General features: G+C 34.8%; 1 protein-coding gene across 1 annotated transcript in view; it reads left to right on the top strand.

Moving 5' to 3' along the window:
* EYS (eyes shut homolog) overlaps nucleotides 1–17,544 on the top strand; it is a gene marked incomplete at both ends in the record, with an annotated part of 727,941 nt that overhangs the window by 568,312 nt on the left and 142,085 nt on the right. Inside the window, one exon of the mRNA XM_083857640.1 lies at nucleotides 11,603–11,767. Coding sequence (XP_083713766.1) covers nucleotides 11,603–11,767 — 165 coding nt within the window. The remainder of the gene's footprint in view (nucleotides 1–11,602; nucleotides 11,768–17,544) is intronic.

The following is a 17,544-nucleotide window of genomic DNA, read 5'->3' on the forward strand; positions in this document are numbered from 1 at the left end:
TATTTTGTATTTGCTACTCAACTGTGTTTAGGTCTCATAATGGAAAACTGTTAGAATTATCACTTCTTCTCTCTAAAAATGTCGTAGTTTGAAAGCAAAACGAGTGAGAGGCTCAAAGTCAGAGATACAATTTAATAAGAAGAAAGGTAAAAAGGTAAAAATAAAATAAAATAAATGCAATAACACAAAGGACCGCTGACAGAGTCAGAATACAACCTGAGCAGGATGGTGGAAGCAGTCCAGGTGAGGTGCTCTTCCTGAAGCAGTGATCCTGTAGAGAGGTCTGGGAGCTCTGGTCCTCTGGGAATCCAGTAGGTAAGGGCTGCTTGTACTGTCCCAAATCCCAGTTTATATCCAGGTGAGAATGCTTGGCTCCTCACCCTGGGCAGAGCATCTCACAATGGGATGAGGAGTTGTGAAGTGGGTTCTTGATGGCCCATTAAACAGAGATAACTCCTGGAGGGAGTTACCTGTGAGTCACGGGCAAGGCGTTGATGGGCCATTAGCAGTAGACCCCAAAGGAAGGGGGCCTGGGAAAACGCTGCCGCATGTGGTTCCAGCAGCTCATGGAGATGGTGATAGAATAAATACTTTATGTACATCCTACAGTGCAACCCAGGACAAAAATAAAGCGAAAGTCATCCCAGTACATAAGAAAATCATTGACATCCGTGAAAGAAATAGACAGTTTGAAGATCTATTAGAGAATGTGACACGCTATTTAAAAATAGATATTTAATTGAAAATAAGATACCACAAGATTAATTCTTTAGCTCAACAAATACTAAATCAGAAAAAAATTCAAGAATTTTTTTAATAGTACCTGGGTGTTTTTCATAATGAAGCTAGGTATACTTGAGATCTACTGGTGTTTTCTTACCTTGCTTAAGAAGTTCTCTTTTACATGGTGTTGAGGAACAAAGATTACTTTGGACCATGACAAATGTATCTGTATTTGCATTGTTGCCTGGAAGAGATGATTTACCTCCTGGGATCTTTTGTAGGAATATCCATGTACAAAAGAAACTGTTTCTTAACTATTGACAAATGCTGGAAAATAACTTGACATTTGTTTTCCATCATTTGTCATTTCAATTAGTACATTTCCCAAACTATATTCTGGTGTTGTAGTTTGAACACCTGGACTAGAATTGCTATCAAGCAGAAGTTTTGCTTACCTTGAAACTAACGTATTTTAAATCTACAGTAAGCCACAGAGGAAAGGAAATATTTTGTGTGCACATACTTTTCTGTAGGACAAAATGATCTCTATCCTTTCACTGATGACCTTGCTATTCATTTAATTTCAACAGCCTGCTGGAGTAGATGTACTTACACCAATGGAAAGAGGGTAAAAGTAGTGCTAAAATCTAAATCTGTACAGTGAAACAATAGGAAGATTTTGGCATGTGGTGAAATCAATAGGCACGTGATATTCTGCACTAAGTGGGAAAAGAGTACAAGAAGTGACTTTGGAAAAGATGTTTTAGTCTGGAACAACCACTTTTCAGGTTTCCAAGTAAAGCTTGAGTTGAAGAGCAGTTTTCCTACTCTTTCAGGCAGAACCCAAATTTATGAAAGAAATCTGTCTAAAATTATCCTATATGGAACATACATAAACCACTAAATAACTCCATGTATAGACAAAAGTCATATCTGGAAAAGATCTGTTCAAAATCGATGGCTTTCTTCACAGGCCTTATATTTCCTTTGGGACTCAGTTTAGGCAGGCATTTTTGGTCAAGTAGAACAGAAGAGGAAAAAAATGGGTTTGGGAATGCTGTGTTTACAGCCATGCTGTAGGCTTCTTTTGTCTCCAAATGGAGCTGGCTGGCTCTGTTGTTCCTCAGGAAAATAGTCTTCCCTGTCTTTCTGCCTTCCTCCTCAGAAACGATTACACTGACCCAAGAGGCAGCAGCTATGGCAAGGCAGCTGGTGTCTTGTCTACAGCGCACTCACTTCTACTTCAATAAAATCATCAAGTGGTTTGCGTTAAAAAGTCCTTTAAAAGTAATCTTGTTGAACTCCCCCTTAAAAAAAAAAGAAAAAAAAAAAAAAAAAAAAAAAAAAAAAAAAAAAAAAAGCAGGGACATCTTTAACTAGAACAGGTTGCTTAAAGCCCTGTCCAAAAATCCATGCAGAGTTTGCACAAACAAGACAACACACAAGAGGTGAAGAGGTGCTCTTTGTTTCACCTACACTCACAGTAAAGTTTTGCTAATACTGACACATCAAATCAATGGAAGAAAAGCAAGCAGATGAACTGAAAGCTTTAATACTGAACATCCACCTCATCTGGAACTTCTAGCAGTTCTGTTTTGGAAGTGGGAGAGTGGGGATACTACAGTTAAAGACTATAGCCAAGATAAAACCTACGATGTCAGAGGGCATTACAACTTGGCTGAATAAAGCTGCCAAAAATTAGGAATTATGCAAGTTTATGGCTTTTAAATTGACCACCTCATTATTTTAATCCAGATAAGTTTGCTTTCTTGATTGCAATATTCTTTAGCAATTTCATGCGACTGAACTGGTTTATGTGCTCACAATGCTAATTAAAATACTTTGAAATTATCACTGTTGGGATTAAGCAAACATAAATATTTACAAATGAACATGCTTCCCCCAAATGTTGCTGTCTTGTAATTGCCAAGGAAACAATCAAAATTACTGCATTTCAGATTTTTATTATTGTTTTGTTATTGTTAAATATTAACACAGTAAATATTTTAAAAATCAATTGGAAAATACTTTTCTAAGACCGACATCACATACATTCTAATGCAAATGTTCAAAGTGACCATTATAAGTGATATTTCTAGCTTTATTATTCCTAACTAATGGAACAGTGGTAAATGTTAGGAAATAAAGGAAAGGAATAGGCAAGATGTCTATATAGATACTTCTCCATTTTATATTTTTTCTTCATTTTGCTCTAAAAACAAATAGATTACATTACAAAACTGGGGGGAAAAACATTGTGTTTTGAATCCTCAATGGAATAAACAAATTTCACTAGAGTGAAATATCTAGTTTTCAAATTCATGCTCTGATTTAATTTGTTAATAATTTTAACCCTTAGATATTCTTCTTTGTCTGTTATTTGTTGATTTTTTTTCCACCAAGCCCTTGAGTTAGCTACATGATTCCCAAAGGAAGCCATATCAAGATGTTAATATAATTAAGAGAGAGAAGAAACTGTTTTCATATTCCTATTTTGTTCGCATTCTGAAGCTCTGAAAACAAGTTCAGATTAGAACTCAGATTAGATTTATACAGTTCTGTAAATTATATACCTATATAGCTAAATAATAATAGGGAAGTCTTATCAAAATGTCATCAAAATCTCCCAGGAAAGTAAAAAAATCTGTTGCATACATAATGTAGCAATACATAAACTATGTTATTTACATGAGCACATTTAATTTAGTGTTCTTAAAACTACAGCTTGCATTTCATTTTTAATATTGATCATCTAATATCTGGTGCCAACCATATGAAAAATTAGTCTGCAGTGTTATCCAGATGGAAGATTCCTCTTCAGTTGACTAAATATGACACACACTGAAAAAATTGGAATATTTTTCCAAATTAAACTTTTATAGGCAATTACTCTTCTAGTATTTCTAAGATCCTTTGGGGAATGTTTGTTTATGTGTTCAAGCACCATTGCAGAGAATAAAATTAAGCTTACATGGCAGAGATAAAATTAAAGTGACTGAAAACACATTGATACCTCATAAAACAAAACAAAACAAAAAAGGCCTTGAAATTTTGATAGACATAAGAATTATAACATACAAATAAAATATGTACACATTTAGCTGAGAATCACTGCAAAATCAATAGAAAATTAAGTCATTTGACCCATTCATTCGTGGAACTGAACAGTGCTCATTACAATGATGATCTCTAATACATCAACTTGTTATGAAAAGTATGAGTTTTCAAACATATTGTGACTGCTGCCTCTTTTCCCACTGAAAGCCAATACTTTATTTCATTTTCTTCTTTTACCAGTTCATTAGATGTGAATCAAAACTGTGAAAGCTCATGTTCAAGTAGATCTTCTGTGATATTTTACAGAACAAATCTATTAATGAGGGAACTTCAAAAGATTTTTACAAGTCTTGCTTCATTAAATTTTGCCATAATTTGTGTCACAGCGACCTTCAAAGAAACCAGCATTTTAGCACCAAGTACAGCAGTGCAGTATGACAACTCCAAATTAAATTATGGTTTCATATAAAGAGTTTGTCTTAGATTTTTTTCCCTGTACTTGAGAAAGATAAAAATACATAAATTAAGTTATAAAGGACATTCATTTCCCTCCTAGATGGGGTGCTTTTTAAAAATAGATAAAACTCTGGTGTTTTTGCAGGAAGATCATATTTCCTGTCAAATATTTGAGCTTGAAAAAATATTAGATAATAGCTTCCCAATTTCCTCTATGTCAAATTCAGGAAAAGAGAAGCACTTATGCATCATTTTGAATGCAGGTGGTAAAATACATTTGATTAGGTACAAGTATCAATTAGGAATATTCTTTCCGCTTCAAAATCCAATGCACTTAGGAGAAAAGTTGTAAATTTTGGAGATGAAACTAATCAAACAGATAAAGACAAATCACTGTGTTGTTTTCAAAACTATCAAAAAACAGGCAGTAAGAGGCTAATTCTATTTGGGGATTTGGGTAACAATAACTAGATTGTTTGGGGTTTTTTCCAACACATAACATCTTCACTAGTTTCAATTTTTCTGTGGAGGTGTCATTTCTATTTTCACAAAATCTTGAGCTGAATATTAATTAATAATTTTCTTTTTTTCTTTTCCATATCAGTCTGTTGTACTTGCTGCACCTCTAGACTTTACATGTCTATAAAAAATTGAGAAAAAATTACAGAACTTAATAATGACACAGCACATCTCACCTGGACATTTTAGAATGTTTCTTGCACATTAATCAAATAAAATTCTTCATATTCTGAGACAGGTCATTTTCATCCTTTCACACAGACACAGTAGCTGAGTAAATTCTCATCTTCTCTGAATGAATGCAGTTATAACTTTGCTGATGTACAAAAACTGAAAGTCTAAGCAAAAAAATTTAAAAATTATTCTTCCTTCCTAAAATGTGAGATTGGAAGAGGAATATCATTAGCTATAAAATAGGAATATAATTTTTTCTTCTTCTTTTTGTATTCTTTTTCACAAAGCATGTTACCATCAAACTGATTTACTATGGTCTTGTTTTTTTCAGGCATGCAGCTAATTCTTCAATTCCTTGTATTTAAGGAATGTTAAAACTACCAACAATTTTTTTCTTGAAATAAATCTAATAATATATTTACGTTGGGTTGATCTGCTTAGTGAAATACAGCTGTCAAAAGAGATGGGTAATTCTAGACACAATGAGCTATGCTATGAGCTTCAGATATCTACAAAATCATTAATTTCCTTTATGTTAAATGGTCTGCATCTCTCTTAGTTTCTGTCATGCAATCTTAGTAGTGGTACACAGAGCAGAACAAGTCACACAAAAATCACAAGCTAGATCAAGCCAGGAGGGCATCTAGCTCAATATCCTGTCTCAGAGAAAAAACAGTCACTCTTTGAAAAGGATATATAAAACAGGACAACTGAGATTCTCTTCCAAGTGCATTACTTCAGCTTCCACCAGTCAAAGAGACTAAGATTTCCTGACCTGTGGTTTCACTATATTTGCTAGTCTAGTGGATTAGTTTCCCTTGTTCTTGTATTGTTCTCAATTTTTCATTATTTTTTAATATACTTTTGACCCACATAATATCTTTTGGCAATTATCCAAACATTCTGCAAAAAGTTAATAAGAATTTCCTTCCGTTTTGCAAGCCTGTGACCTGATAGTAACAATAATTGAGTAATGGAGTGCCCTTACCTGCTGTGTTCGAAGACATGGAGCTGTTATTTCCTACTCACATTTTCCTCTGCATGTTGAAAAGGCCTGTTCTGTTTCTCCATTTTGAAGCAATGCCATCCCTCTGATCATCCCTGTTTCTGTTCTGTGTTTCATTGTACCTTTGCAGATGCATGCTTGCCAAATACCTTCTGCTTTATTTTCCTAATTTTTTTTTAGTCTTTTCTTCTGCTATTGTTCTACTTGTATGGCAGTTTCCTTCAATGAAAATGAATTGACGTCCTCCTCTTGCTTATGTGATTGCTTATGTGACCCATTGCCTCTAGTGCTTTTCTCTTAAGTTTCTACAATTAAATGTACTGTCTTTCTGCCATTCAAAGACCCTAGCAGTCTGCAAAGTAAGAGATTAAGTCAGTGATCTGATTTCAGACTCCCAGTTGACAGCAGAGCATTATCAAAAAGGCACCAGGCTGGCCTGATAGAGGAAGACGTGTACAATTTATTTTGTAAGGATTTTTTGCTTTGTGATATAGGAGTTCAGTTACAGCAGGCAGGAGGCTTTTGTGCATTGAGATAAATGAATGAAAGCAGCAAGGGTAAGATTTATTTTGTTTCATATTTTATTGTCTTGAAACAGCTGAACTCAGATAATCAATTATTTCATAGGAAATGGTTACTGCATTTCTGTACTATTGTAGGTGTGTGTGATGCTTTATGAAACATCCAAGTCAGATTTTAAATGTACCAGACATAATCCCTAGGAATTTTCTGAAATCATATTTATTTCACTTTGATTTTCTTCACACCATGAACATGAGATAGAAGAATGCATTACTCTATGGTGGTTAAGTTCTGTGAGCATGAGATAGAACGGATCATGTATTCATCAGACCCTTGATATTGCTTCTTAACTGACTTTCTGCCTGCTGGGAACACCTCCATTCTTGATAATATGGAAAAGGTTTGCTGCACTGCTCGTAAAAGTTTTTATCACCTGTGCTTTTATTACATTCTCTGAGTGATGGAAAAGAAGAACAAGCACCGAATTTGTCCATAGGTTTCAGAGGATGTTTACTATTGTAATTGAAAGATACAAGCAGCAAATTCAGAGTTTAAGCAAAATTCTAGCTAACCTTGACTAAATATTCTGACATCCTGTTCAGTTCCCATCTTTAATATTTCAACTCAGAACTATTGTACTAATTGGTTTTGCCTAAAGAAAATCCTTCTGCAGGCCGTCTATCTCTGATGCATAAGCAACAAAAATGAGAATTGTTATCTACCTTCAGATCTTGCTAGGTGGTGTACATGTTTACAGCTAAACTATTGACCCTCACATCCTTTTATAGCAAACAGAGAGAAATAGGCAGGTTTAGGTCATGATTGGGTGAGGATGATCACATCCTAGGATTACCCATTTACTTTCATTTTTAAAGAGGAGCAGGGATGTAGAATGAAGTTATCTACCCTGTAGATTGTAGACAAGCTTAGTCAGGTGTTTGGTCTGATTTTCCTACCAGGAAATTAATGCATTTCTTCTCTTTCTAAAATTTTGTGATGTCAAAAGACTTTCTTGGTTCTCATTCAAATTTATTCTGTGATGGCTGGTGCAGTTGCTGAGTCTTAATATCTTCAGGACTGAAAATTTTATTTTAAAAATAATTCAACAGAATTTAATAGAATTTAGTGCTAAGCCAAAATTGTCATAAAAAACAAAGAATGCAAAGGGAAAATTAGAGGTAGAAGTGGAAACAGATTGATTCCATTTTATTAGCAGTAGAAAACTATATTCTTCCCCTTAGTCTTTATTTTCTCACTAAGACAAAGCCAGGTGGGGACATAATAGAAACTTGTTGATGTTTCTCAACTTCTTGTTGTGCTATGTGCAATTGCAAAAATTGTCATAAATAATATCCCAGATAATCTATTTATTTCAGTAGAAAACTTGTGTCTTCAGTTAAATTGTTGAAGTATAATTCTTAGCCATATATGTTTGTCGGGTAATTCAGACCCAACTCTGTGGTCTCTGTTACAAATTTTTCCCTTGAATTATTTGTAATCTTTTTTATCCTTAAAATATGAGAAAGTTTATATTTCTTCCTGTATCCTAGTTAATTGTTTTGAGAATCCCTTAGGTTGCATGCACTTCACTCATTTAGGAGACCACTGCTGCAACAGAGAAGAGTCCCTTGGGGTTCATGGTGATCATGGGCAGAGGTGACAGTGTTAGATAGTGGACCCAGGGTGGAATTAAATACTACTTCTTATTATTAGCCTGTCCTGTGAAATGAATCAAATACTAAATTATTTATTGCCAGCAACCATCGTAAAATATGAAAATCTGTAAATATTGCTAGGAAGTAGTACTGAAATACACTCATAATATGGTGAAAAATTAGCTCATTGTAGTTCAGCAGATCCCCTTCTTTGGATCTGATTAATGGATCCTACCAGTGTGCAGTCATGGTCAGTGCTGCACGGAACTTTAATTTCTAATTAGGGGTTTAGTAAAATGAAGAAAGTGGAAAAATTTAGTTGAGACTGGCAGCTTTGCCCATAGTATTCTATCTGTGTACTTTATCACAGGCATAGATTTCAGGCTTTTAATACACAAACTTAATCTGTTTTGTTCCACTTAGGCCCTTCATCCAAGAAGACTAATCCCTGTGCTCTCAGTGACCTCTTTACTGATGTTTCAGACTTGCAACATATTGCAGCTGTTCTACAGCTTTAGGGCAGAAAATTACTGTTAAAGATCAGCAGGCTAATAGCCTGCACATCATGAGGAAGAGGGTGTGCTCTGCATCTTGGCATTTCTGGATGGCTTTTTTACCAGGTATGCATTTTTTTCTGATGCAGTGGATGCATTTGCTGTGTCTCTTCTGCTGATTTCTGGGAGGACTTCACAGCATTGGTGATGGAAGCCTGTTGAAATAGCATCTTTTCTCAGTAGTTTTGCCTGTACATCAGTGCAAAGACTTCTGGATACAAGGTGCTGGACTCTCTGGAAAGCTTTAAATCTCTAAGGAAGATCTCTCCTTTGAAGGGAGATATTCTTCCTGAAGAAGTGATGAGATTGTCATTCCTTTCAAGATTGCCCAAGATGCTCCCTTCCCCTTCTCATTCTTCTCCCCTTTCCCTTCACATAGCTGAAACAAACATCACAGATTAATTTAAACTTAAAATATAAATTGTGGACAGTTACTCTCTGAGTTGACTAGTTGTATTTTTTAAACTACTTAATAAAAGACATTTTGATAGTTTTGTTGCTCAATGTATCACTACATTGTGAGTACTGAAGTACACTGAGGTTTCTAAAGGCGCTGCACTTGAAGAATAATAATCAAGGTTGAGTGCACAGAACCTCCCTGTGAAGGATAACAGAATCACCAATTTGTTGAGGTTGGAAGGGATCATCACCTTGAGACCATCAAGTCCAACCCCCCATTGAAGCAGAGAAGGTTCACCTAGAACAGGTTTCTCACAATCATGCCCAGTCATGTTTTGAAAATCTCTAAGAATTGAGACCTGACAAACCTCTCTGGGTAACCTATGCCAGTGTTTGTCCATCCTCATAGTGAAAAAGAGTTTCCATGTGTTCAGGTGTAATTTCTTGGGGTTTGATTTGTACCCATTGCCTATCAAGTGCATTGCTGAGAGAGAAGTTTGGCACCCTCTTCTCCATCCCCATGTATTTGCAGACTAATCTAAATAAATAAGGTTCACCCAAGCTTTTTCTTCTGCACCCTCAGGAGTCCTGTGTCTCTCAGTCTTTCCTCATGTGAAAGAGAAGCCAGCCCTTAATTCTGTTTGTGGCCCTGCATTATACTGCTAGATCTCTTAGTACCGTTTCTCTTGAAACTATGAATTTAATTAGGCAAAAAACACTCTCATAATCATGTAGGTCTGCTTCTGATTTGCAGTGCCACTGACCTTTTTTCATCCTGTAGCTTTTTCCACTTTCTCCAACAGTCCTGACTTTTCCAGATCTATGATTTAGAAACATAATTAGACATTGCTTTCCATCCTGCCTTTGTTTTGCTGTCAGGGTGTGTTTTTTTTTTAATGACTGTCCTTCCACACATTCTTGTTTAGCTAAGCCTTTCCTTTTGTCCTTTTTTCTTAAATCCAATAAAAACAGCAGAAGATAAACAGTGGCCAGATTCACAAACAAACAAAAAGTTTAATAAAGTGAATACTTTTTTTTTTTTAAAGTACCAGTCATGCCTGTGTGTAATCATCACTCACAGACCGACTGTATAGTTTTAGTTCATTAAACTAAAAATTTCCTTCCAAAAATGTTTCCTGAACTCAAAATATTTTTCTTGATGCTTATTCCTTATTCATATCCCTGGTGATCAGTCTGGGAAATCTTCAAGATGTTTTGCTTAAATAGGATTTTTAGGACATCTGGAAGACGTTCTGCCTAACCTCAATTAGTTTTAGTTTATTTTTTCTTGCATTCATGATACTATTATTATGTCTACAGGGTAAAAAAAAACCCTAAAACCATAATGACTAAAGTAATGAATGCAATAAGCATTGTAAATGTTAAGCTTTTACACTTAAAAGCTTTCTCTTAACAATTATTCATTTCCAGAGAAGTGTGGTGGGAAAAATGCATATACTGCCCAATGGCATCCTCTTTATAATTTCAAACCCAAAAATCTGAGCATCCTGAAAGTGAAGAAAAAGGGGGTTTCTTGTCTAGAAATAAAAATGAAAAGTACTTCACAGAGGTGTCGTGGGACAAAAGTTCTGCACTGACATACCTGTGTAATAGATGTAAAATATAAATTCACATATAAAATTGTTGTATTGAAAAGTATGGACTATTAAAAAACTACCAGGGACATCTCCAAAGTTCCTGGACTTGTTTTGCGTCTGTAGAGTATCTCATTTGCAACAGAAACAGAAGGACCTGCTGAACTAGCCCATACATCTAGGAGGAATGTCTACTTTACATCCACTTAAGAGCCTGATATCAATCTCAAAAGACAAACTACACCTGCGCCCTGAGAAAGAACTCAGGAAGATCCTCTGGACTCACAGGAAACCAAAATTCAGGACCACGTGAATAATTCGGATTTTCATCTGCACCCCAAGGAAGAAGTCCAGGAAACTGTTGGGACTTACAGGAAATCCTTTCAAACCAAGATCAGGAATACAAGAAATACATGAATATTCGGACTTTCTCAATAACCATAGCCTCCAGACAAAAAATCTGTATAAAACTGTACACCAAAAACCCAGCATTTGTGGGCAAGATCGGAGAGCACCGTTGATGCTGCCAGTCTGTCCACCCAACATACGATCGTTGTTGTCAGTATTTATTGTGGCCTTACAACTCAATTTTAGTAAAATTGTTAAATAAATTCTTTTATTTTGAGTTGGCTCTTAATCATTTATAACATCTGTAAAGATTAAAATTTATTACAGCCTTTTCAACTTGCATCTTGTAGTAGTAGTCTCTCCTGTAAGGGTATTTTCACTTCTGGTAATAGACAGATGCTTGAACTTTTTCATTTTCTGCTTCTTTGATTTGAATGTTTGAAATTAAATAAATTTATATGCATGCACAGCAAATTATATAGTTGATTATGCTAATCACAGGTATACAAAAATGGATCTTTTGAAATGTGCTTGCATTTTATTGCTTTATTTTGTAATAAATTAATAACACTGGCTTTTTGTTGTTTATTTCAGACATAGCACTGTTTTTTCCATCCTTCACTGGAAATTCTTATTTAGAGCTACCTTCTCTGACATCTGGATTTGATACCAGGACTGCATCTGGGCAGGAAACAAGCAATCTGACGACTCTGTACTTGACAGTGAAAACAACTGCTCTAAATGGCACAATTCTTTACAGTGAGTACCAAAGATACTTGAAGCTAAGTATCAGTTTTAGCTCCTTCAGGTCCTTATTAACTTTAGTGTACATCAGCTGGCATTTCCTCTTCCACAGCAAAATGAGTCATTAAAATGCAGTAGAAGCCTTTTGGTATTCTAATGCATGCTGCATTATAAAATTCGAACCATTGTTCCTTGTGTTCCTCTGGAAAGTTCTTTAATTCATGACTCATTGAGCAAAACATAACTTACAAGAGAAAATGCAGCTTCCTGACAAGCAAGAACCCAGTAAGTATGTGACTTTAGTTGTAAGTTTTACAGCTCTAAAATACAAATGTTGAAGAAGTTTTCAACAACTTATTATAGAGAAACAGCTTCCCCAGAGTTGGATTGAGTCTTGCTTTCCATAATTGTGATCTTGGTTCCAAATCCTTGATTTATAGAACTATCTTATGTTCTGCAATTTTGCCATATTTTGAAGTACTTACTGTGATTTCACACTTCAGAGAATTCTTTTGTATTCCCCAGAGAGTATACTTGTGAGACTTGGATGTATGCCTGTTAATACTACAAAAAAAGTTGCTTCTTGTCTGCATATTTCATTTCTCAATATATGACATAAACTTCTGAGACAGAAGTACATTTTTCGCTAGTCAGCAAGAAAAAATAGACTTCTCTGCCAGTTGGGTATTTCATTATATATTTTATCTTGCAATTTCTTGCAAATGGAAAACATGGAAAGTGAGGTGATTTCTTTCCCAACCCAAGAAGAGCTAGAAAAATATGATTATTTGATAGATTTACTCCACAAAGGCAAATTCACTAAGATCATTTTCTGTTTACTGCAGCTTCCTAGGGTTTCTCTACACAAAGAAATCTTATTGATATAGCATAAATAATACTAATTAAATTTGTTGCATTTATATTAATCTGGTAGTAGTTTATGTGAATTCATCTGAACTATGTACATATTTATAAGACAGGGTTAAAAGTAATATAAGCTTTGTGGCATTATTTAATTATGCCTTTTATTATTATCTTTCCTAGATTTTTTAAGATGTGAAACACACTAGCCCCAAATTGAAAATTAATGTTTACTGCTTTTCAAAATAGTATCTCAAATCCTTGTATGTTATATCAGGGCTATTGTTGCAGCTGCCTAAGCTACAGTACAGTAAAATTTGCCAAGATTCATGGATAAGTGGTGATGTAGCAGTTCTCTACACTGAAATGTTTTATATACTTGTTAGTTATTTCAGTTTCAAGAGGAGTTATTTGCCCTTGAAGAAGAATTTAAGGAAGGTTATTGGAAGTACTTTGAGTATATATGGCATTTAGTGATTTTGTTTGCTTCATCACTGCAAAGTAATTTGGCTCCAGCCAAAGTTAAAGTAAATCATGCCATCTACACATAAGCCCTGAGTAAGCATCTCTGTGAACTAAAAAACCCAAACTCTAAACAAAAAAAAAAAAAAAAAGAAAAAAATGGAAGATTCTCTGCTATACTCAGGAGGAAATGGTGTTTTCTGAAGCTAAAGGAGCTGAGTTTGTTCAGCCTGGAGAAGAGAAGGCTCTGGAGACACCACATTCCAGTCTTTAAGTGTTAAAAGAGTGCTAACAAGAAATGTGGGGCTTAACTTTTTAACAGCTGTTGCAATAGGACATGGAGTAATGTCTTTAAACTAGAAGAATATAAATGCAGACTAGATATAAAGAGGAAATTTTTTACAATGAGGGGAACAAGGTCCTGGAATAGATTGCCCAAAGAGGTGGTAGATTCCTCATCTCTGGAATCATCCAAGTCAGGTTTGAGAAAAATCTGAGCAACCTGATTGGTCAAAGATGTCCGCACTCATTGCATGGGGTTAACTAAATGACCAATTCATATGACTCTATGCATTTTCTTTTCTATATAATGTACTCATCCTACATCTAACCTAATTAGCTATTAAAACCTAATATAACCTGTTCAGGTATTAGTTCATACCATCTATGGAAAATTGTTAATATGGTACTTTTCAAGCATTTGCAGATATTTTGTTTCAGCAGTGTTTGAAGACTTCACATTCTTTAGAACATATGTGTCTCTGCTTTCTGGAGAGATAGAATAATATTAGCAGAGAACCATGCAGTGTATTGATTTCCAGTTACCCATCTGCCACTTCCATGGATTGTGTCACAGCTCACTTCTTGTCCCTTCATGCACCCAAAAAGGAGGAAGAAGTGTGGGTCAGGGTTAGTGGTATGAGTTCAGTTGTCACGCTAAAATTGAGCTGGGGTTGCTCCAGGAATTTGGGATAATTTTTGTATATTTTCACACAGTGAAAACTCACCTTTTTTCATAGGTTCTCGGTAGATGCCATACTTGCATTCTCATTCTCTTTGTTATCCATAAAACAGAATTTTAACTGATTTGCAATATTCCACTCTTTTAATGTCCACTAGGGTTCCTATTATGATTAGATTTCTGTTAAGCTAAATAAATAAATGAATAAATAAGTAAACTTGGATGTCTCCCTGGCTGTGAAACACACAGAAAATAATAGATGACTGTACATCTTGTAGAATTCTGATACTGTGTTTAACATTAGATAGATCTTTGCTTTACCTTTCTACTATAACAATCTCTGTCCCTCTTTCTATAGCAGCAATTTCTTTTCCTTGTTTTTACTCTTTCTTTTTTTTTGTTCTGTGTCTCCCTGATAATTAGATTCCTTTCCAAATGTCACAAAAGTTCGTTATGATGGTTCAGATCAAAATTTTTATTTAGGTTTACATGAATGTAAAATAAAATATATAAATTTGTAAACAAAAATCTCTCCAGTGTTTTATGAATGAGCTCCATGTGCCTATACAGATAATTTTTAATTTTTAAATTATTTCTGTATGCAGGCATGAAGCTCTTCTGTCAGATAAATATCCTTGTGAGTTCCCTTACATACTTTCTTGTATTTCCTCCACCCCCATTTTTTTCTCCCTGCTCTGTCTCTCATTTTCATTTCTATCGACTACAAAAGAGAAGCTGCTGTTGTCAGCTCTTCCATTTATAATAGTAATGCAATTCCTGCCTTTACTGCTCCTTTTTTGAAGCTGTGTTACCATCAAACATCTGAGGAATGAACCATCAGCAGAAAGCCAGCTTGAGGCTATTGCACTCACTAGGTACAAGAACCACACACTTCTAAGGGTTAATGTTCCCAACATTTTTAGGTTCTGTTAATTTATGCAGATTAACAATGGTTTCATAATGATGGTTACTATAGGCTTCACAAATGCATAAAACAAAAATCTTTTTGCTTGTCAAAATATTTTTTTAAATAGAAAGAACATTGCAGCGATCTGCTTCTTTCAGATGTACTTTACTAGAAAATTGTTACACATTTTGATTTTTTTTAATTAATCCACCTTCAGATTGCACATTTTACAAACACACCTGTTTTTACCAGGTGGTGGTGAGGTTACATCTGTTTTTCTGGCAGATAATTAGTAAACATTTAATTACAGGGAAAAATCTCAGACAAGATGCTACTGATACACAAATGAATTTGAATCAGAAAGTATGTATAAGAAGGCTAAGTCAAAATCATAAGGATAACATAAAAGGATTAAATCTTGCATCTGTCTTTACCTAGTACATAGGTCAGTGAAGAACAAAAAAAGATCTGTGCCTTCTTCACCTTTTCATGTCACGTGCCTTAAAATAAGAGAACCAAACACTTAAACTATCAATGCATTATTTTAATACATTTTAGCAGTTAGTGCAATTATATATATACAAATATATATAAGAGAAATAAAATATAGAAAATCCAGCAAATAAGCTTGCTTATAAGATAACCAATATGCAGAATATGAGAATCATTATATATACTAGGCATGTCACTTTAGTAAATGACATCATTCTGTTATTAAAAATAATTTTCCTAACTTGTAGATGCTTCCAAAAACAGATTTTCTGTTGAAAAAATGGGGATAGGATATCATAGAAGCCTATGTGTGATTAATAGGAAATTGCTATGTGTACATTTGTCTTAATACATAGAAAAATGTATTTATATTCTTAATAATAATGTTTTCCCTAACTATTTCAGTATGTATTCAAGAAACATCTGAATGCTAACAGTAAATGGACTAAAACTGTCTGGAATTTTTGCAGTTACCTTATGTTTAAATTGTTGATAGAATGTGACAGTTATGTTTTGCCAACAAAGATTAGCCATCATTTGAGAAGATTTATTTGTTGACTACAGAACGTATTCATAAAATTTCTATTCCATTCCTTAATTATTTTATTTGTTTGCATAATTAAATTTCATCAACATGTCAAAGCAAATTGTGATATTTAGCCACAAAACAAAATAAATTGCTAGTGATCATAAAAACCTGATACAGTTGTAAAGTTTTACTTCATCATTTTCGCTTTTATAGAGTCAGCATAATGCTGCTCACAATCCCTTCAAGGGTAGATTGTTTAGCTTCTGCTATATATGGTAGCCTATAACTTCTGACAATTGGATTTCAGATACCACAGCCCATGTTTATAGCATTCCTTAAGGACAACAGCTCCCTTTTCATAAGTCATGCTCATAAATTATTTTCTGTGCTCTCAGAAGCTCAGTTCCCCAGATCTTCCCATATTCCCCTTACCCTTATGAAACTAAGTAGGGACACATTTCAGAGATTTCAGTTGTAGTGTCTTTGTCCGTTTCAGCTGGCATTTTCAAGCAGAGCATTTCACAGTATCCTTCCTCTGTGTCAGAATAGATTTTCTTTCTTAATAATAAAGCTTATCTCATATTTTAATGGGACTTCAAATCTGTCTTTTAGATAGGCAATCATTTGAGCCTAGTAGCCACTTTCTTGTTGTCATATTGATGTACAAAAATAACCTTCCAGCTAGCAGTTTTCTGTGAAAGGATGATTGCTGAGATCTGGATTCTCTAGCATGAACCCCTCACATAATCTCTATTAAGGTCAAGATAATTTACCCCTAATATCCAACAAGATTTTTAACTTGGATATTTCCTGATTTCTGCTCTTCCCAGAATCTGTTTGTGTTGCTTATGACTTGGGCTTTTCCTATGAAGGTAACTTCCATCATACACACTAGGTAGCATATGCTCTGTCACATTGCCAGAACAAAATTCTCTGCCTCCTCATGTTCACTGTAGAAAGATTTAAAGGACTGTCCTTTCAAAGGATTTCATACCACCTAGCAAATAATGTGAAGAATGCTGTTAGTCACCCGTAAGTGTGACTTGAAAGTGCTCCCTAGACTGAAGTTCAAGTAGCAACACTCACTTGAAGTTTCAAGAAGTAATGCTGCCTTTGGGAGAGCTGTCCCAGATTTTTTACTTTGCTGGTAATAATGAGGACCTTCTTCCAAGTTTTTACTAGTGGGCAATGTGAATAGACAGAGTCACTGGGAGAAGGGAAACAAGCTGTTCATCTGTAACCTCATTTTTTCAAGACATGTTATATACGTGCACATATACATCCACTTCATTCTCTCTGAATCAATGTGACTTACAGATCTATTTACTGGTAGAAATTGGAAATGCCAGGAATAGCATGAGCAGGGAGGGGAGAAGATAAGGAAACAAATAATCCAATATGTGCATATATCAGTTATGTGAGGGTTAAAAAGCAGTGCAATAGTGCAATATATCTTGAAAGAGAATTATCAGACTATCCTAGAAGGAAACTGTAAGAGCCAAAGGCATGAAATCCAGTCAAATTAAATAGCTTTGGAGTTAATTAGGTGTTCAGAATACAAAATATGTCTAAGCATAAAA

This window comes from Zosterops lateralis, assembly GCF_965231275.1.
Source record: "Zosterops lateralis genome assembly, chromosome: 3".
In the NCBI taxonomy this organism is placed as follows: domain Eukaryota; kingdom Metazoa; phylum Chordata; class Aves; order Passeriformes; family Zosteropidae; genus Zosterops; species Zosterops lateralis.